General features: G+C 48.3%; 1 protein-coding gene across 1 annotated transcript in view; it reads left to right on the top strand.

Moving 5' to 3' along the window:
* LOC138208481 (interleukin-1 receptor accessory protein-like 1-B) overlaps positions 1-21,968 on the top strand; it is a gene marked incomplete at its 3' end in the record, with an annotated part of 158,733 nt that overhangs the window by 113,009 nt on the left and 23,756 nt on the right. Inside the window, 1 exon segment of the mRNA XM_069166364.1 lies at positions 4,417-4,491. Within this exon segment, the coding sequence (XP_069022465.1) occupies positions 4,417-4,491 (75 nt within the window).

The raw sequence follows: 21,968 nt of genomic DNA, 5'->3' as shown, positions 1-21,968 counted from the left end.
GTTAACCTCGCCTGCCCTCCATCAACGACCCACACTGCCCCCCGGACGCACACACACACACACGCATGCTTGTTTCCCACCAGCTCTGTTGTCTCCTCTGCGTCTTCTGCTTTTCTTGTTTGTTTTTTTCACCCGATCTCCTCTCGGCTCGCTCTCCCACTCTTTTAAACCACCCCGAGCCTTCTTGCATCTCTTGCTTCCTCTCCACTGTCCCCCCCCCCCCCACACACACACACTTTTCCTCTCTGACTCATCCTCTCCGTCTCCTCCTCCTCCTCCTCCTCTTCCTCCCCCTCCGGGATATTTGAAAGCAAACGGCACGTTTTTACGAATTGTTTTGATGGATCTCCTAAAACAACACCTTTCTCAATAAGGAAACGTACCCTCATTACGTCGCGTTCCTGCAGGGTTTCTATATTGGTCTTTCTCAACAAGTAATGTGAAAAAGGCCGTATTCAATTCCAGGAGTTGACTTGAGCGGCTACTTTTCCCCCCCAAAAAAAAAAACTTGAACAGCCCCCGACGGCCGCTGACGGCGACGTTCCCCTTCGGCTTCGGTCCAGTATCGGACGTATCGGGTCTCGGCTTCACGCATAATTAGCTTTCCGTCGCTGCGTCATTGTCGGTAAAGTTCCAAATTTTTTTAGTTTTATGCACGTACACATCAGCAGTTTATGAATCTGGCGTCTTTTCAAGTCACTTTTATTATTATTATTATTATTATTGACATTTAAGAAAACCAAATGTTCACATCAAGCCGGTTTTCATTTGTGATCTGAAGGAACTGGTTTGAAGAACAGCGGGGTTGAACCGACAACATGTCACCGCTTTGTCTTTTGTGTGTACGACTAACAAGGTTTGCTTCTCAAGTTCCTCTAAAGCTGCTTTTACTTGTTTTCCGCTGCACCGCATCTTTCCATTAATGATCTCGAGCTCACACACACACACACACGAGCGAAACACGGCGGCGGAGCGACACCGTCGACGGGTGGAGGGAGAAAAGGTGTCGGTGGAGTTAATGGAAGAGAACGGGCTCTCTCTTTTTTTTTTCTCTCTCTCTCCTCTCTCTCCTCTATTTCATTACTCCATCCCTCCCTCCATCCGTCATCACGTGATCAGAGCGAGCGCAGATCACAGTGCCTCTGAGGGACACTTTAAAGGTTCTCTCCCCGGATTATACCGGCGTCCCCCCCCCACAGCAAAAGAAGCCTGCCCACTCCCAATTATAATAACCCACCGCTGAATTATGGTTTTGTAGTTGAGGACCAGCCAGCTCCACTAACGCATCTCAAAATGTTGCGTGTCAGTGCGCGAATGTCTTCCAGCGTGGGGTGAGGGGGGGGGATCCCACCGACGGGCGGCACAGCAGCGGCGTTGCCCTTGAGTTGGGATGAAGGGCGGTATTTCTACCGGAGTCAAACAGCCTTCTCCTGCTTTGTTACCTTTAGCTCGAAAAACGATGCCGCGGCTTGCCAAGAATCAACTTTGAGCTTGTTAAAAAAAAAACACAAAAAAACCCCACACAGTAACACACACACACGCGCACGCCAGAACTTTGATTACCTTCCAGATTTGGGATTTCACCTTCAGCTCATTCGGTGCAACCGGCAAATCCAAACTCGGCTTCAAATTTGAATTCGAAGCCGAGTTTACGTTAATCCTGCCTGCGCAGAAATCTTGAAATTGCTGAAGGTCGGAGGAGGAGGAGGAGGAGGAGGAGAATCTGAAAACTACGGCAAGCCGCAGGTGTGTGCGAGTCTGGTGGTCCGCACCGCACCGCTCCGGTTCTGGACGTCACGCCTGGAGAGCCTCTAAATTATAGGAAGAAATGCTGTTGTTATAAACTCACCGTTGAGCTTTTACAGCAGGATGTTTCCCCAAATAACTAAAGTTAAGTAAAGCCAGGGGCGGAAGGAAAAAAAAAACATGAATAAGTAATAATACCACTCTGAAAATACTCGACTTCGAGTCAAAGTCCTGGGTGGCACTTTACTGTAAAGGGGCACACGGCGTTATCGTGAATGCGCGCATTAATACGTCATGGATCCTCCTGGGGTGACGCCAGTTCAAAGTCTTTCATTTTGCTGTCTCGCGCATTAAAGCATTAACCGAAGCGAGCGCGTCGTCGATGGTGATGATTTATTAAAGCGTGATCACGATGGATTCCTCGCGGGAACTTTGGCGACGGAAAAACACTTTCATTCAGCAGAACCACGGGTTGAGAACATTTCATCGCCTATTATTCGGGTAATTGCGTCGATTCAGTAGATCAAACTAAAATTGTCGTTTGGAATAATAATTTAGAATAAAATGAGTCTACCAGTGTGTGTTTAAATTCCGCAGCATTGTGGATGCCGGTTGCGGCAGTCGCTTTTAAAGCTCTGGGATTGTTCCTGACCTCACGCTGCGTTTTTTTTTTTCCATTTTCCTTTTTTATTTTTTATTTTTAAATCCTCACGATCGATCGTGTAACTTCAGCCATACCCTCCGGGCGCTACGGCAACGCTCGGCCAACGAAATGGGCGAGAGCTGAAAAGGAGAAGAGCTTTGAATATCCGTATAAAAAAAAATACAAAATCAGACTTTGAGTAATTATCACAATTATTCCGTTTGAATGATTACAAATGGGATACGGCACCAGCTGTTTTTTTTTGTTTTTTTTTTAATTATCAATAACGTCTTAAGTTTCCAACTCCCCCGTCTGCAGCGCATGCAGCTTGGCGTTTGATGTTCGCCTCCCCAGCCGGGTTTCCTTTCCATGTTACTATAAATACATTCTCCTCTCCCCAAATCCAGCGTTGTCTCGCAGAAGACAAACCATCAGTGGAAAACGGCTCGTTTTTCCTTTCATGTCATCATGAAATAAAACGATCTGAGCGTATTTCATCACGTAAAAGGTAATTAAGGTAATGAGAATTAAAAAAAAAATTTAAAAAAAAAATTATACTCCTTATTGAAATACTCCAAGCACAAGGAAAAGCATAATTTGCTGTGGTCTTTTTTTTTTTTTTTTTTTTTTAAATTTGTAATTAATGAGCTCAGAGGCACTTTTCCTTCTCTCAACAAATTGCGTGATCCTTTATTTAAGTTATGGTTTTGCGCGTCAGCTGATTTGACGTGTGAATGATGGAAGGCTTCTTTGATTGGCACGAAGAAGGTTGCCACTTTGACTGGAAATGTTGCAGCATTCCTTTGAAATGAGAAGTACATCCAAACAAATAAAGACCCGGCGTCAACCGAGGGGAAACAGCGTGCAGGCAAAAAAAAATAAATAAAAATAAAGGGGATTTTTGAACATTTCACCAATTGCGTTTGACATTTTGAGCCCCGAAAGTCTGCGGACGGGCGAACGTTCATTACGGCGTTCCTTTAAGAAAAAGCTTTCACGGTTTGTGTGGTTTTTTTTTTTGTTTTCCTGCCACGAGTCGGCAGTTTCCACAGATCACACTGTCTGAAAAGGAAGAAAGCCAATCAAGTCTTTTTTTTTTTCTTTTTTTTTTTGCCTCTTCGTTGAAAATGGCTATTTGGGTCAAACCACCGCGGCGGCGGGGAGGAGGGGGGTCGGAAGGATAGGTGAACCCGTACGCGGACGTCTCGCGTCAGAGAACGACGAAGCGCAGCTCGGTTTCCCCGGGTTCGGCCCGAGCGGTGGTCGCCACCGCCCCGTTCAAACCCGCGGCTCATTTTGTACCGGAAACGGGCCTCGTCCCTTCGAGTGTTTCCAGGCGCGCGGAGAGAGAAAAAAAACCTCTCCGGTGCCACTTTGAAGACTAGAAGCAATTAGGGAATCATTATAACGAGGAGCCTGTAAGTGCACGTCTTTTGTTACTCAGCAGCTGTCTAATCGGAGTCAGTGTGTTCGGAGGGGAGCCGGGACGAAGGATGCGACCCTTAAAAGAAATCAGCAGCTCGCGCTCCGCTGACATACTGACAACGTACAGCGTTGTTTTGTTTTTCCCCCTCCTGTCGTAATGATTGTATCGATTGAGCTTCCGGTTGCCCGGTCCCGCCGGAGTCGCCGCGTGACCCCCACCCCACCCTCGGGGCGTGCCGGAGGATTCGGAGAGGCCGGTATCCACGCGGCACGGTTTGCCATCGCGGCCCGTGTCGAAGCCGTATCGTCCGCGAGGAGCGAATCGAATTAGCTGCTGCTTTGAACGTGCGTTTAAAAGCAACGAATGGGTAATTCTGAGTCATAGTAATTTATCCCTTTTTTTTCTCTCTCTCTCTCTCTCTGTCCACTCTTTAAATATTATATTGCCTTGTATTTGTTCCCGTTTTAATGCAGCTTTTATTGTGCTCTTTAATGAATAAATCATACTCCCACAGTCCGTTGAGAGAGAGAGAGAGAGAGAGAGATGTGTGGAATTTAACATGGTCTTTTCTTGTCTTTGCCGTTTGTCTGTCTTTTCACAGCTCCCCTGACGGACAAGCCGCCAAAAATCCTGTTCCCTTCGGAGAGCCAAATGAGCACCGTAGAGATGGCGATAGGTAAGGAAACACGCTTCGTTGCCCCCCCCACCCACCCACCCCCTCCGCAGCGATCGCTTCAGATTTCTAGGTTAGTCCATCGCAGCCAACCCCCCCCCCCCCCCCCCAAAAAAAAAAAAAAAAGTAGGTCCCGTTCTACTTCCACAGAGGCTTTGTTATGAGCGATACGTCCGGTGTCACTTTGCTTGTTTGCTGCGAATGTTTTGTGTGGAAATTCTTTATTTACAGCAACTGGAACATAACGCGCGACGACACAACGAGCTGCATCGGAGACGGGCTCCTTTGTTTGTCCTTACCAACTCCACAGTTCGTATTTACGTGATTTAAAAAAAAAAAATTTATTTACATTTTTTTTTTGGGGGGGGGGGGCATTTCAGGATTTCAGGCTCGCCACTCGGGTTTCTTTTTCAAACTTGCGCTTCGCTGTTTGTCCGAATGTCGCCGAGCTGAAATGTAGCACTTCCTGCAGGAACGGTTGCCGGCGGCCCGAGTTAATAATAATCCCTCTGGTACGCAGCGCGCTTTTAACGTGTCTGAAAAGCACAAGCAAAGATTTATGAATAAAAGCGGTGTTTTAGTTCAAAGGCAAAAGAAATGATACTTTATGGGTAATTTATTGTTTCAGTACTCTCTCTCTTTTCTTTTCTTTTTTTATTAGCATGTCTCCATTTCCTCCTATCCTGGCTTTCCCAGCTATTACTCGACTTGCCTGTGAATCGGGGGTGCGGGGGGGGGGGGGGGGGGGCCTCGTGGGAAAAGTCCCGCTTCGTGCCTCGTCGGGCTTACGCTCAGCTGTTCGGTAAGATGGGAAAATGGGTCACGACGGAGGCATCCTTTGAAGTAGATCGGTCACGGAGCGACGAACACAAGCAGAGGTAAAAAAAAAAAAAGAAGGTGGCGATCAGAAAATAAGCCCGAATCATTGCGGCCTTAAATCGATGACACGTGAAAGCCTCCCTGGCCCTGATGACGTTTTCACAGCGGACAGCTGTGAGACCGGGCGATAACAGATCAAAGACGTGCCGCTGTGCTTGTTTTGTGTTTGTTTTTTTTTACTGTACTTTTACTGTACTTTTACTGTACTTTTACTGTACTTTTACACTCCGTCAGAGACGTGTTTTTCAGATTTCCTCCCATTAGCTTGACTGCGTCGCACTGAAATTAAACCGGAGGATTAGTAAGAGCCTGTGTTTTGTTTTTTTAACGCTCCCCACCATCCGGTCCGACGCGTCACGGCGAGTCTGTTTCTAGTAGACTACTAACGCCTATGACTCGTAAAGCACATTGACGACGGGGGGAGTGGATGGGGGTGGGGGGTGGGGGAGGATTCATTTCCTTAATGCACGGGCATGTTTGTGTTTTTTTTTTTCCTGTTGAGCGGATGCGGAGGGAAAACTGCCGTTGTCACCTCGGTGTTCTTGAACACAACTCAACCAGCGATCGAACCCCGACGAACCGGCTCTTTCCGGGCCTTCCCCGGTGCCGCCGCGACTGCCGGCTTTGATTTGTTATAATGCGGTTCTGCGCGCGGCGCTGACGGCGGCCTCGCCGGCGTACCTTCCCCGACGTCGCCCCCCTCGGCCCGAGATCGGGATTCTCGACCGAAGGCGACGCTCCGTTTGCGATGTTCATTCCGGGAGTACCCTAGAAAAGTCCCCCCCCCCCCCCCCCCCCCCCCCCCCGGTGATCTCGATTGGCTGTTAACACTTCAATCCCTTTCAACCGCCTCTTGTGTCGGACTAATTAAATAGATTGTTTTGTTGTATTTATTCCCCCGCGCCTGCCTTTGTCCCGTTGGACCTCAGTTTGCGATTTTGCCCCCCCCCCCAATGTTTTTTGGGGAGCTCTCGGGGGGTGGGGGGGGGACTGAGTTTGCGGTTGGCAGCAGCTGAACAGCGAGGTGTGAACGCGGGCAGGTCCAAGGACACAAAGCCACAGCTTTAGATGAGATGTTTGTCAGTATTGACAGTATAAATATTGGGGCGTCCGCGTACTCTTGCCAGGTTTTGTACCATTCATTTCCAACCGCTACAACGCAGACAAATACAAACAAATGACATACTTCTGGTGAAGATCTCTCGGTTCTGTTCGGCCTTCCTTTTAACAATATAAACAGTATAAATCTGCCGCGCTCTCTCAGGTTCACTTTATCGGTTGCTATATAATAATAGTGTAAACTGGAAATTGGTCTTCACTCACTCACCGGAAGGAGTTACCTCGTCTAACGACCCGAGGACGCAGCAGCCAGAACGAACCCGTTATTATCCCGCATCGACTTCAAGTCTGCGACCGCATCGAGTTAGAATTAGCAGTTATTTGGTAATGGCGAGGTCGTGCCGTCATTCCAGCGCGGGTCAGACTCCCGCTTCCTCCGAGCTGACGTCAAGTGTAAAATGTAAACCGGGAGACTCGATGAGTTCAAATCCCCGCGTGTGTTTTTAACATCCACCGCAGAAACAAAGCAGCATCATGAAGAAACGATGAACTGCACTAAGACAGACAACAAAAGGTCAACTTTGCACCACGCTGAAAGTTCAACGTGACCGAGAGTCGGAGCAAAAGGCGCTTTTGAAACGTACGACCTCCGCTCGACTTAATCGACCCGAGTGTCGATCTTCCCATTATCCCGGAACAGATTTCTTCCCGCAGCCGTACGGGTTCGATCTCCGAACGGCGCCGCGTTTGGGATCTCCTCCCGTCGATTCCCGGGCGACACGTGCAGCGGATCACGTTGGAGGTAAAAATAGATAGCGAAGGGTCTGGAATTGGAAAAAACACAAAAGGTCAGTAGCAAATAAGAAAACACCTCTACATAAGAGAGGGAGTCCCCAATAACAAGAAGCAAGTCAATACCTGAAATTAAAAAGAAAATGACAGATATTGAATGTGCATATATCGATGTTATACTTTGTGTAGGACGCCGAAGGGTCGGGAAGGATTAATGATCACGTGGAGGGAACGTAGGAAATCACGTACTCTCTCCGGACGACGCCCGCAGCCTCCGAGGCTCAACTCGCATATCGCCAACACAAAATAACGCAAAGGAGTTTTTTACATAATAATAAACAGTAAGATACATAAACATTAGGAACGTTTTGAGGGGAATTACCGGGGGGGGGGGGGGGGGGGGAATGAACGCAAGTGGATTAAAATTTTAAAAAATTAAATTAAATTTTAAAAAAACAGATTTATTCTGACATTGATGGCAGGTCGGAAAGTTGATGTAATCGATATTTAGGTCACTTTTACGTTGTAGTTTTGTTTGGTCAGTGTCCCTTTCGGTGTGTAATCTCTTTGGGGGGGGGTAATACTGTCCTCACGTGCTGCCATGTTATATTGTAACATACATATCGTAAGTATTTACATCGCTTCTGCAGTTCCAGAGATTGTTTTGTCGTGCAAAAAAAATCATCCACACAACCTGTCTTGGGTGCGTTTGAATTTCCCCTTTCTATAAATGAGGCTGCTCGTGCTCCTTTTTCACTTGAACCCCGAAGGCAGCCCGCAGCCAGACTTCAACTATTAAAAGCCGCCGAGCAGCTTTCATGGCACCAAGTACAGACGACGGCGCGGCGACACTTCCCCACTCGAGTTTTAAGTTAAACGCACCTGCGAAGCGTCACTCGATGCGATGCAGCCGCTCGGCGTCGCGTTCGGGACTTTTATTTCCCGGCCGGGGGGAAGCACCGCCGTCCTCGAGCCGGGCTCGGCTCGTCGCCGGAGCTTCCCAAAACAGACCGCGAAGACACATTTTCGGTCTCGCGGAGGACGAAAGGCCTCGGTGGCACCTATTCCCGCACGTCGCACGCGTTCACGCTCACGTGCACGCCGGCCGCCCCTCTAAATGTCACCGGCTCGGCGGAACGCTCCATCGATGCCGAAGGTTCAGAGGCCCCGGGATCAATATTACATCATTTCTCTCAATTAGGGCAATATTTATTCCCCTCGAGTTATTGCACACCTGCGAGCGATCCTATCCGCGTTCCTGGCGAGTCGATGCCCCGGAGGGGGAGCGGGTGGGGGGGGGGGGAGACGGAGCGAGGTAAAGATGAAGACAGCGACGGGAGGAAAGAGAATGAGAGAGAAATGAAGGTAAGGGGGGGGAGGGGGCGGGGGGAGTCGTAGGAAGGCAGCAAAAAGTGAGTGAGATCATTTAAGATTCACAGAGGAGGAGGGGGGGGGGGTGAAATACGATGGCGTCCCACCTCGGGTTATCGCGGACGGAAGCGGTAACCGAGACGGCACGCTGTCCCCAAACGGTTGACGTCGCCCCCGCAGCGAGGCGAGGGGTACGCCTCGGAAACCAACGGAGATGAAATGTACCCCGAAGCTCGTTGTCGTTTATTTGTCAAATTCTTTCTTTCGGCAACATTTGCACGTAGCAGCTGAACCACTGAGCAGATTTGGCTTTTAAAAAAAAAAAAAAAAAAAACTGGTACGACTTCGTCGCCTTTAACGCTCGGACCGAGTCGGTGAGCCGCGGAATCACCCAGCACAAAAATAAGGCGTCGCGGTACCCGAGCTGCTCGAAGTTACCGCTGTGTAGATCCTTTGGATTCTTTCTTTCTTTCTTTCTTTCTTTCTTTGGATGAAACAATTGCAGCTTCAAATTTAGCAGCTGCGGTGCAGCCGCGCCGCAGTAGTGCTGCGTTCAGGACTTCGTGTCAGTACAACAAGCCCTCCCTCTGCCATTGTTACTCCGGTGGTTTGGGGCTTGTTGCAGCATGTGTATCTTAAAAGCCACATGGTTGTTTTTTTTTTTTTGGAGGCTGTATTTTGCTTTTTTGCTGGCCTTCCTCCGGCTCCCGTCTCCGGCGATCCTGCAGCGCGCCCGCCGACGGAGCGCGGCGTCCATCCAGCTGTTGTTTCCGTCAACAGCTGCGCACTTCAGATCCGAGCTGAATTTTTACATTTAAAAGCCTCCTCATCCACACACGCGTGCACGCACGCACCCGGCCCGGCTTTGTTTGGTCCCTTCTTCCTGCGCCGTCGCGTATCCGTGGCGATAGTCGAGCCTCGGCGCGACAGCTCGGCACCTCCTTTAAATTCAAACACACCTTTTAGTGTGGCAGTTAAACACGGCCGTGAGATTAGCCCTCCGTTAAAACCTCGACTTTAACCTTTTCCAATTTAATTTCTCAGTTTGTTTTCTTAGTCTTTGCGGGAAGTTTAACTTCATCCGTAGGTTTTGTTGAGCCCCCCCCCATCCCCCGAAGGTATCAGACTTCTGTAAAGCCAGTTTCACGGCCCCCCCCCCCAAAAAAAACTTTTCCCTCATCATCATCACTCCCTTGGCAGCCTGTGTGCGCTGCCTGGTTGAACTAATTGCCCTCGACGTGTATCCAGCCAAACAGGTGGCCGCATTGGTTTCCTTCTGGCTGCGTTTATGTGCCTGCACGTCCAAGGTTGGACGGAGATGACAGCGTCTCCCCCTCTGCCCGGAGCGCGACCTTGGCTCCCGCTGTACTGTCTTTGCTCTCACATTGGTCTTCCGGGCCAACTTCGGATTGTGTGCGTGTCCTCGTGTGTGTGTGTGTGTGTGTGTGTGTGTGTGTGTGTGTGAGAGACAGACAGAGAGGAGATAGGGCGTCCTCTGATGTCAGGCCAGAGAGCTAGAGGGCCAGGACGGCAGTCGGGGGAGAGAGAGGGGGGGGGGGGAGAGGGGGAGGGATGACGGTGGCAGCACGTCGTGATGTCGCGATATACAGCTGCTGCGCTCGCAATCACACGCACGTCGCAATACTCTGAAGACGAGCAGGACCACCGGCTAATGGTCCATACGTTCACGACCCGGAAACACACACACACACAAAGGGCTCATGCCACTTTTTCACCTGGGGGGGGGGGTCTGTACGTGCCGAAGCAATGCGATACGGTCCGATCCGTCCTCCTCCCGCAACGTGTCGGCCCACCGTCTCCACAGACGCGCTCCTCCGTTCGGTCCGTGGGCGGGCCGCGCCGCGGGGAACAGGAACGTGTTCGGATGAAGCGTTGTGGATATTTGCCTCGTAACCGCTGTGAGTCAGGCAACGCCTCGTTTTCCGCAACGCGGATGAAGGAACAATGTTTTCTCCGGCAGTGGGAGGGATTACGACACGCTCGGAGAGGCCCCGACCTCTCCGCAGACCAGAATAGGAGGGAATAAAATAGATATTTACACAACAAGAGAGAGGTTGTCCTCGTTGCGCGTCATCTCCAACGTGGCCCACACGGCAACATTTCTCTGACTAATTTGTTTAATTAGTAACTGTGTCGTCCTTAACCTCTTTTTTTGTTGTTTGTTTTGTATAAAAACGTTATCGCCAGTTAAATCAGAAATTATTTTTAATCTTTTTTTCCCCGTCTCTCCTACCGCGTGATGAATCACAGCGAGCCAGGGATTTGCTGATTGCCAAAAAAAGAAAGAAAAAAAGTCCTTACATTTTTGTTTGGCGAAGAAGAGAGGAGGGTTAAGGTGAAGCGTCACGCTGCGTTTTGCCGCTGAATCCTCATTTGTGGTGGCAAATCCTGGTAATTAAATGCTGTGTTTTTATTCCCCGAATGTTGAGAGCCTTGTTGTTGTTGTTGTCATCCAGAGTTAAAGTTGTCAAGTTTGAAGTTCTCTTCAGAAATGTGATTTTTTTTTTCTTCTTCTCAAGTTGTTTGAATAAAAAGTACATTAATAGCGTTTTATTTTGTCCGCTACATGTCCGAGGAGGATTAAAACATCGCGATAACCAAACGTGTCGGGATACAAATGTGGAAATTGCAAAGCGCCTTTCATATTCACCGCACGGCCCTGGTCCAGAAAAAGATCGCCACGGCGACAAACACAAAAGTAGTTTGCTTTCCTTGCTTGCCGGCGTCGTCGGTTCCTCCTCCGCGAGCAGTCAAATTGAACGGCGTGCGGTTGGGATATCAGTCGCGAGTCGGCAGTTCCTCCCCGAGCTTCCCGGACGGGGGTCACGATAAATCGTTCCTTCGCTGTGCGACATATTGCTTTTGGAAGGTACCAAAAAATGTTCCCCATCAGTGAAATCGAAAGTGCCCAGAAAATGTTTTACCGTCAAAAGATTTAATTTCTTCTCTCGGTTCCTTGTGAGAGTAATAAAAAAAAAACAACAACAACAAAAAAATTAAAAAAAAAAAAAAAAAAAAACAGCCACCGTGCCAGCTGTTTTGGCAGCACGCGGGTTTAATCTCTGAGACTCAGGCTAACTCTGAAACACGTGAGCCAGTCTCTCCCCGCCGACCACAGGCCAGATAGAAGATATCGAGCATCCTTCCACGCGGCGACACGGTCTTGCTTTCAATTATGACAGCAACACAGCTAAGACAGAGTGTTTTTTTGTTTTTTTTAGAAGACTTGAGCACCGTCGAGTCCCTGGTCCATTAGTTCCTGCAGCTGGTGGTTTAATGAGTTGAAAAGGCATCGAGGGGAGAGGGTTTTTTTATCGGATTTTTTTTGTTCACTTTTTCTTCATTTCTTCACTTTAATTGTCCCTTTCTGGATTGTGATTTGTGTCGTCGTTGTCGTTTGTTGTTGGTACTTTTACACGCAGTGACTTAAAAGACGTCCCCGACGGCTCTCCTGCGAAATGTTAAACCGTACAGCGAGAGGACACAGGCGGACCCGTCTAAGCTCCTTGAAGGCGGGAATGCTTGCGATTAGGCGACTAAAACCACGCGGCAAAGGTTAGGCGAAAGGTCATCGTCACGGTAACAGTCACGGTTCCATGGGATTTGTTTGAGCCCCCCTCCCCCCCTCGCGGAAACATCTCAGTCATGATTGGCTGAACCGTAAAACCTCAATTTACATTCGCCGCACTCTGCCCGGCACACTTTGGTGATCGGATCTGTTTGCTTTTCTTCCTGCCGCCTGCGTGCAGGAAGAAAAGCCTTTCACTTTATTCCTTCTTTTCTCAGCCTTTCCTCGAGACAAATAACGCCTTTTTTTTGTTGTTTTGTTCTAGTGTACTTTACATTGACACAGAAAAGCAAGAAACCTGGCGTCCCCCTCTGTGATGGCAGGATTAACAGTGGGGGGGGGGGGGGGGGACAAATATAGATACAACTCAAACACAAGTACATTTTAGAAGTGAGTCTGTGCATATTGTTAGTGTGACAACAGCCTCATTTATAAATAAGTCCTATACGCTCACTTAAAAACAATGTCTGATAGGAAAAATTCAAAAAACGGTTTTGAATTTAGTGTAAAAATTCAGTTTATTTTTATTTGTAGGACAAAAAAAAAAAATTACAATTCAGATTCTCGTTGTAATTATTACGCAGGAATTATCGCCCAGAGCCAAGCAGTCAAAGAGGAATCAAACGCACCCAAAACGACGGCTCGCTGTGCTGCCAAAGCGGGTTTTTTTTTTTTTTTTTTTTTCTCCTTCCTCCCCATCTCCTCCTCTAGCAGCTGCTTAGAAGAGTAGATGTAAGTCGTAGGAGTCCGCTGCCTCCTGACACGATAAGCTTCTTTTTTTTTTGTCCATCCAACTTTACAAAAATTCGGTTATCTCTTGTTGCCACTTGGGGCTGTCAAAGTGCAAAAAAGTGCCCAGTGCAGCTTTACCAAAAAAAGCACAAAAGCTGTTGATTACGCTCCAGAGTTCGACCAACCAACATCTTGACTTTAGTTTATTTGGCAAGCAGAAGCAGAATTTGGCCGAGCTGTCTTCCTTTTGTACAGACAAACAGATTCGAATTTTAAATTGGCATCGAATTACCATAAATAAATCACTTGTGGAGAAAAAGCATCACTGAATTTGGATCGTAGTGACGCCACAGGGGAAATGTATTTCCGCGTGACATTTATGCCTAAATATTCGCTTAATATTGAGTCCATTTTGCGCAATCGATAATTTGACTCCTATCAGATAAGTAAGGTATAAACTTAATTGTCCCGTTTAATGGAAGAAGCAGGGGGCACTGATATTCAGCAAAGCATGTTTTTTTTTTGTTGTTGTTGTTTTTGGTGGGGGAAAGGGGTAGTGTGAAAGAAAAACAGCACTGACCTATCAACACCAGGCAGCTTCAGAGTCCCCAGGCTGTGGAGCCGGGCCCTGCCAAGTTACCCCTGTGTGTGTGTGTGTGTGTGTGTGTGTGTGTGTGTGTGTGTGTGTGTGTGTGTGTGTGTGTGTGTGTGTGTGTGTGTGTGTGTGTGTGTGTGTGTGTGTGTGTGCGTGCGTGCGTGCGTGCGTGCGTGCGTGCGTGTGTGTGCGTGTGTGTGTGCGTGTGTGTAGGTGTGTCTTTGGTGCTCTATTGTATAAGCGCTCTGTGTGTGTGTGTGTGTGTGTGTGTGTGTGTGTGTGTGTGTGTGTGTTCGCGCTCTATGTGTGTGTGTATTTGTATTGTCCCAGTTTAGAAAACCCATAGCTATGACTCATCAACTAATAAAGCAGGAGGCGAAGGTATGTGTGTGTTGCACTCATGTTTCAGTGTGTGTAAAAAGGGGGGAGAAGAAACAGTGAGAGTGATGGTGAACCGTGGGGAGGTGGAGGAGTGGGGGGGGGGGGGGGGGGGTTGCGTCAATGCTTCCACTACTGTATCTGCTGCTGCTGTAAGCACACATGCTCTGCTTCCGCTTCCATTAGCCGATGCAGCAAATCCACTCTGCATCCACTCGTCACCTCAACTCGCCGCCGTAGGCGTTCGTCGGCATTTTGGCGTTGCATTTTTTTTGTTTTTTGTTTCCTCACGTCGATGCTGCGTGCACGGCTCACATTTGAACAGAGGCGACGATTCACGTTAATTTCTGCTCTCGTTGTTTGTTCACTTTGAGCTTATAGTTCATTAGTCACCATTAAATACAGTTTACATGACTATCAGTGGTCTGCAGAAAACTCCATTAGATATAATGGAGTGTAATTTCCGCACGCTGGACTAGTTCCAGCACAGAAAACAGAATAATACAGCAACGCTGCGCGTGGATATTTAAACACATTAACAACCATTCATTTTGGCATTAACGAGGAAAAAACACTACATTTGTATTGTACTCGTATTTCACGTATTCTCAACTTTCAGCATGAGGCGAAGGCAGCTTTTCTAACAGCCGAGTGGGAGGAAAAGCAAACATGGCACATGCAATCGGGCCACTTTTTTGTTTTTCTGCTTTTTTTGTACACAATTCGACTGAACCTGACAATAGGTCACAGCTCGGGCCGTATTGATTCCCCCCCGCGAGACAGGAGGTCCCGCTGGACACGTTGTGGACGCGCTGTCACGGCTGTTACCGCCTGAACTCGGCCCTCCGCCGAGCTAATGCGAGCGCTCATTTTCCAAAGGCGGGTTATAAACGTCGGCTAAACGTCAAGTGGCGCCGAAAATAAGACGGCGGGCTTAAGGGTCCGGAAAGTTTGGCCCGGGGCGTGAAAAGGCGTCGCCGTCTGCAGCTCAAAGCACACGGCAGCACATTAAGACGCGGGTTTTTTTTTCTTTTCTTTCATAAACATCGAACCCTTAAGTTCTATTAAACTGCGTGTCAGAGTTACTGAGCTGTAAATCATCAGGCAAATGAACATTTTGGCACAGGCGCGTCGGATCTCCAACGTTTGGCCCCGGGGTGCGCGGTAGCTATTCCCAATAAATAAATACCGACGGAAATGATTCAATTTTGAGCCGGAGCCAAGGTTACTTCAGTATTAACATGCAATTCGGAGCGATCCTGAAATTCGAGTCCCTCTCGAAGACGCCCGTCTTAAAAAAAGCAGCCTCTATTATCTGCAGGCCGTACAGGTCAAGGGCAGACATCATCTTACGCTCACGCGCTGCGCCTTTTTTGTAAAATGTATGTATTTATTTATTTTTTTTTATAGCCGGAGGGTGAGAGACTCATCGGGTGAAAGACAGAACCGACGCATCTCCGGAGGCACGCACGGCCAACGCCGAATCCAATTGGATCGCGCCGTCCGCGAGCGTACGTGTTTCCCGGGGTCTCCCGCTGTACGCGCGCGGCGACGGTGTTGGTTCAACCCTCGTTTCCTACATTTAAATGGGCTCCGCGGGAATTAAACCACACAAGGGAACCGTTTAATTAATGACCAGCACGTACCGGTCTGGCGTCGAGGGGAGAGCAGGAGCTGGGTCTTTAAAAAAAAAAAAGGGTGGAGGGGAGGCGAGGTTGCAGGGAAAGAAGAAACCGAACTTTTTCAGGATGTTTTTGCCGAACTCTCTCCATCTCGCGTGAGATACGGTACACGATAGCTCCACCTTCACATACATATGGATGAATCTGCCTCCTTTTAAGACCCTCGATTTGCATCAGGACAGTCTCTTGTTTATCATATCCCCACGTAGGTTGAATTTGCATAGATTAGCATTAAGATTGCAGCCCCCTCCCCCTCCCCCCCCCTCCCCCTTTTGTGCTCATCTTCAGGTAGATTATGAATCCTAAAGAGAGGACGGCTCTTCAAAGCGGGCGAGCCAGCTCTGTTGTGACTGACCGACCAGCGTAGCTCCCAGGCTCGAGTCGCTCGCTCTCCTTTGGGTTATTTTTGGGTCTCACTTTTTTTTTTTTTTTTTTTTTTCCAGAATTTAAGTTTTCGCCTGTCCTACTTACTGCATTCCCCAAAGTGAACTCGAGGCCTTTTTCAGCCTGATCCAGATTCCCCCCCCCCTCTCTCTCTCTCTCTCTGTCTGTCTACCGTTCCCTCTCTCGCTCTCTTCTCAGCCATCTGTTCGTGCTTGTGGCATCTCTCTATCTGCCACATTTCACTCTCCCAATATTCCATCCATGCTCCCTCTTGCGTGGCTTCCCTTTTTTTTTGCTTCCTCGCCCATGTTTGTATTACAGCGTTAAAAGGACTTACTGCGTCTGTCGTGGGGTACAGCGTTCCCCTCAGTGAAGAGCATCAGGACCCGAGAAGTGAATTCTGCTAATTTATGTCTATTTCAGAGGAAATCCAGTGGTTTACCTCCTGCTCTCCTGTTTCTTAAAAAAAAAAGAAAACGGTTCTTAAACCGCACCGGCCAAATTAAAGGACAGACTAATCTTGTTTTGCCTGTTTAATGCAATTTACTACATTCCCTGTCAGTATTTGTACATCTTTCAGTTTGAAATTGAAAAATGGATATGACAGCAAAAAAAAAAAAAAAAAAAAGCCAAGTTTCAGCTTTAATTTGAGTAGGTTGAATACAATTGGAGAGTTGAAAGATGGATTTTAAAGATAGATAAATGAGAGAGCGGCGAATGAATGGAAACTCTTTTGCTTGGTAAAAAAAAAAAAATAATCCCCTTTATGGCTGCCCTGCGAGTCAGGAGCGCTCTCCGGGGTGCTGGCATCGTGTTTCCTTGTCGATGATCAAGAGACTTTGTGACCGCATCCTCAGAGGATTTAAGACGCAAACCTGTAACGCTCAAAAGTCAGAGCTGTACAACAACACGTCTGATTGACTGATGAAACAAAACTCAACCTCTTTCAAAACGATGGAAAGAGCGAATCCGATGATCCGCAGCGCAAACCTCACCTGTCAAACACGGCGCTTCTGTTACGGCTGCCGACTTGACGCCGTACGCCGGCATCCGGTGATGCTCTTGCTGGCTGACTGAAGCAACGGGAGGCCCGCAGAGATGTACGGGGGGGGGGGGGGGGGGGCTTCTACGCGCCCGAATTCAGCCAAGCGCGTCAGACGTCGTCGGACGGCCTTTGACCGCGGGACGGCGATCTGAGCGTACGTTGCCAAAGCAACCAAAGAGCCGTCCGGGACGGAGAGATGGAATTTTCCTCAACTGGCCGAATCAGTTGATATAAATCCAACTGAGCATTTATTCCACTCAGGAGAGCAGAGGGAAACCACAACAACCTGCCTGCTGCTGCTGCTGTCAGACTTCAGGTTAGGTCAAAGAGGGCCAAGGAATTTACACCAAATTCTTATATATGATGATTTTTTTTTTTTTGTACATTTTGAATCCGTCATCGTTATCCTCATTCAACACGTGCTAAATTTCAGGAGGTCGAAGTCTCTTTCTGCTTTGGATTTCCTCTTCCCTCCTTGACGCAGCACGTGGGTTTTTTTTGATTGACAGGCGAGGGGATACGCATCAGCAGGTACCTCTGATCCATGTTGTCGGATGATGTCATCGCACGCGTTACAACCTACAAACCGCAGAAGCTGTTGCCATGGAGATGCTTTTTTTTTTCTTCTTCTCTCTCTCTCTCTCTCTCCACACACCCCCCCCCCCCCCCCCTCAGTATTGTGAAATGCGGTCAGCGCCTGAAGCAGCGAAACGAGCGTGTCAACCTGCATGAAGGCAACGAGCGGTGCAGCATACAGCTCGTGCATCTCTGTCTTTGTGTGTGCGTGTGCGTGGCAACGCTGCATTCAAGGCCCTTCTCCAAGATGCCAATTCAAAACCCGGTTGTGTAATTTCTGGTTTCTTGACCTACACATTGTGTCGAGCGGAAGTAAACGGGCGCCGGTTACGTGCCGCTCGGCTGCTACAACTCAGAGGAACACCCGAGGTGGGCGCGACGCAGTGTTTTCCCCGTCAGTGAGGCTTTCGAGGGCTTCGAAATCTGCCTCGTCGGCCAGACGCACTTGTGTCACGTGGGATCAGCTGAGCCTCGCGTGGTGCGATCTCATAACCTGCGCGCGTGGTGTACATTAACGCACACGTGTCGGTGTGTGTGCGTGCAACTGGGTAACCCCGATTTTGCTCAACGGGACTTTTTAACGGACTCGCGCTTCCGCCGGGTTCGGACGTGTCGTTTTCCGAAACGGTGGACGGCAATTACGGCTCCATTTTTTTTTTTTTTGGTCACGCGGTGCGAAAGATAACGGCGCCCGGTGTTTGTCCTCAAATCTTTGCCGCAATTATAGCCCGATGTTTATCGATTCCACCGCGCGGGCGAACAATGGAGAACAAGCCTCTTATACAAGCGAGGTCACGAAACAATAGAGCAGAGATAAAAGAAACTTATCCGGGAGTTGTTTGGCTGTGTGGAGAGGGAAGCACAGAGAGAGCTTTCATGAATTGTTAAATATACATTGTACCCACTGTGTGTGTGTGTGTGTGTGTGTAGAGAGGACTCCCTAATCCGCTTGACAATTAAATGTAATTACACATCTCGTCTCTTTCTAGATCGTTTAAAGATGTAACTTTCCTACTTGTTTAATATACTAGGAGAAATGCATCCGTAGGACCATAAGGTGGCCGGTCGTGGGTATTGATTTAGATCGATCTGCTTGTCAGCGTTATTACGATACTTGCCGGGACACGCGCGTGATCCGTTTCACCTTGTGAGGTCAAGGTTTCAGCCGTCACTCATTCGGGCGCGACGAGTAAATGGAGCGCCGCCTCGGGGTGAACGGCTCTGACGCGACGCTAACCGACGGAGGAAGGAGTTTCCTTCACGTCTGTTTGGAACGCCGTCTTTCGATCCGCGGTTCACCGCCTCGAGGTCACGGCCATAACTCTTAACGCACAAAACATGAATACACCAGGAGGCCAGTCACCAAGGATCACACCAGCTGGGGAAAAAAAGTCCTGCACGTTGTGCCCCAAAAATAATGAATCGTAAAGTCAAGGGAAAGCTAAAGAAATCCGTTGAGTTTTGCCCATTTGAAAAAAACCCACATAAGATCTGCAGTGATTTGGTTGCAGCACGAGTCAAAAGGCTGCCGAGGTCGACGTCGTCTCTTCTCAACATCACAAAAGCCGATGCCGCTGGGCGGCTCAGCGGCGTCGGTTACGGCGCTCTGCGATGACTCCGTTAAATCATCTCCAGCCACAGGTAGAGATTGACAGAATTTGAAGGACTTTTCCATCGAGCGGAGTACACCAAGGACAGTAAATTCTGATTATCCCCGGGTTTAGCAGCAGGGTGATAATCTTGTAGCCCAGGGGGTTGTGCGGCTCGTTCGCGGCTCCCCGTTCTAACGCCGGCCGCACTTTGCAGCTGCATTACAGTATAACAACACAGTAATTCATAGCGATAAGGGTCCAGCAGAGCCTGAGGTGGGTCTGACAACTGTATGAAGCATGTGTAATTTGATCACATACTCTGGGCTCTTTTTGTAAAATAAAAAGTATTGTATAATAAATATATATTATATATGTGTGTGTATATATATATAAATATATCTATTTTTTATATATGTATGTATGTATATATATATATACACATACATACATACATATATATATAATTACATACATACATACATACATATATATAATTATATAATATGTATGTATGTATGTATATAATATTTACATTATATACATATATATATACATGATATACATATATATATATATATATATATATATATATATATATATATATATATGTGGTATAATGTGAAAATAAGGGCCTCACCAGTCACTTGTTCAACAATAAGCTGTAAAGGAGTTTTCCTTCAGATTGTAACAACAACTCCAGTTTGACCTGACAAGTTTCACTCACCGACGTTCGCCACGATTATGTTCAAATGTCTTCTGTTGCTCCAGATTGGAGGAATCCGCTACACGGCCGTCGTTGTTGTCCCTCGCGTCGCCGGCCGACTCGCGGTGTCAGTTGCTGTCTGAAAGGTTTTCCTCAGGCCCCTGTTATTTCCCGCATCCCGCTGAATAGCAGCGGCCGCTGGCGTGTCATCGATTCTCGGGGCCGACCTGCGGTGACTCTGTATTCAGCCTGTCCTTTCTTTAGGAACGTCCGGCTGCGCATACATAGTTATACACCTGGGAACTGACTTTTCCACGCAAAGACCTCTTACATTGTCTGCCACGGAGGGACGCCGCGGGATGTTAAAGGGCCCTGTGCAATATTTGCCGACGGTAAGGAGACCGCCTCCTTTGTTGAATGACCGGGCGGCGGTGCAGCAGACACTTCTATCGCTATTATTTATTAAATCAATGCTATAAGCTCTCCATAGCTTCCGCTGGTGCCTTTGTTGAATATTATATTGAATACCACACTGGATTTCTGGCTTCTTCTCTTGGTCCAGAGTCCCCCCCCCCCCTCTGTACATTTTAGACTTCTTCCATCACCTTCCTAACACCGGAGGCGTTTGAAGCGAATCCTTATTGACGCGCATACATTTGGTCAACGGGGTTAACAGTCCAGGAGCGAGCGAAAGAGAAACCGGAACGTCCACCGGTGAAGTTGGGAGGGAGGTGTTGTTGTGAAGTTACGGTTTAAGTAGATTGTTAGTGCTTTAGAGGCGAGAGACTTCAAAGCGACCTAGTTGTTTTTTTTTTTTACCGGATACCTCCCTTTTTGTGGAGTTCTTCATAAGTGCCGCAGCAGCGCAGTGAAATTTGACCAAAGTCCTTATGACGTAGCTCAGACATCACTGAAACTTTAAGCCAGATTGTGTAGCGTCCGAAAGAGGAACCGCCTCGAACTCCACACAAACAGCATTTTCTTATGAAAGAGCATCTCGTTCGAGGTCTCGTCGTCAACCGGCTCACCGGATCGACTTGTTTCGTGGCGTCGTTTGAAGTTGGCAGCCTCGAGGCCGCGGCCACGAGAGGACTTTTTATTTATTTTATTTTTTTTGTCTCTTTCTCAGAAAAGAAAATGCAAAGAATCTTGGCGTTGAGGAGTTGATGTAAATGCAGCTCTCACCTTGTAATGTACCAGAATGCGTCGCGCACGAGCCTGACCCTTAAAATCTTTCAGGACTATTTGCTAAGTTTCTCCGCTCGTAGCACTCGGTCGACGCTGGAATTCATAGCAGCAGAATGATTCAGTTTCTGTTGACGTCGGAGGGCAAATTGAGCAGAGGCACCACCAGTCGCTGTTTACTCTCAGCGGCTCGGTTTTCAGGATGCCCCCCCCCCCCCTCACTCCCCCGTTTTGTTATGTTGCGGCGCCCACGGCGTCCCCCGGTTACATCTACCGCACCGCTCCGCGGGCCAAACGGGCTTCTCCTACACACTCGGAACCAATTTGAGGAACGCGTCGCTTCCGATATCTGTTAAAGGAAAGATCAAATCTCCATAAGTTTGTACAGCGACTGCCGTGAAAAAGAGGATTAAAGCAAACCACCGGGACGCGGAGCATCGTGGCGGCGAGTGCTAATTGCGTTTTTTTTTTGTTTGTTTTTTTTTAATTCACCTCGCGGCGAATCGATTGAGCCGTGCCCGTTGAGCGGAGGAGCGGGCGGCGAGGCGAGGGATAAACAAACACGAGCGATTATTGGAAAAATCCGCATGAGCAAAACCTCATCGAGAGCACAGGTAAACAGCAAACAGCCGGTCAGCGGGAGACGCGTTCGTGTCCACCGTTTTAATCAGACGGAGCGCCGCCGCCGGCAGCTCGTCTCGTCTGCCGAGTGAAACGGCAGCTGATCGTTCCAGCGTGGGTTTAAACAGACCAGTTGAAAGAAACGAGCTTTCCGTCCGGGTGTATTCTCCCGACTTTGACAGCTTCTCGCTGGTTAATTTGATGTGATTTAATGAGAGGAGAGGCCTTATTTGGATTCCCATTATCCCATGTAGCACCGATGTTCAAAAGGCCGTGGAAATTTGGACCCATTTTTGT

This window comes from Embiotoca jacksoni, unplaced genomic scaffold (assembly GCF_022577435.1).
Source record: "Embiotoca jacksoni isolate LCO1_2020_lvr unplaced genomic scaffold, fEmbJac1.0.p SCAF_38, whole genome shotgun sequence".
Lineage (NCBI taxonomy): Eukaryota > Metazoa > Chordata > Actinopteri > Embiotocidae > Embiotoca > Embiotoca jacksoni.
This window is presented reverse-complemented; position numbering and strand designations above follow the sequence as displayed.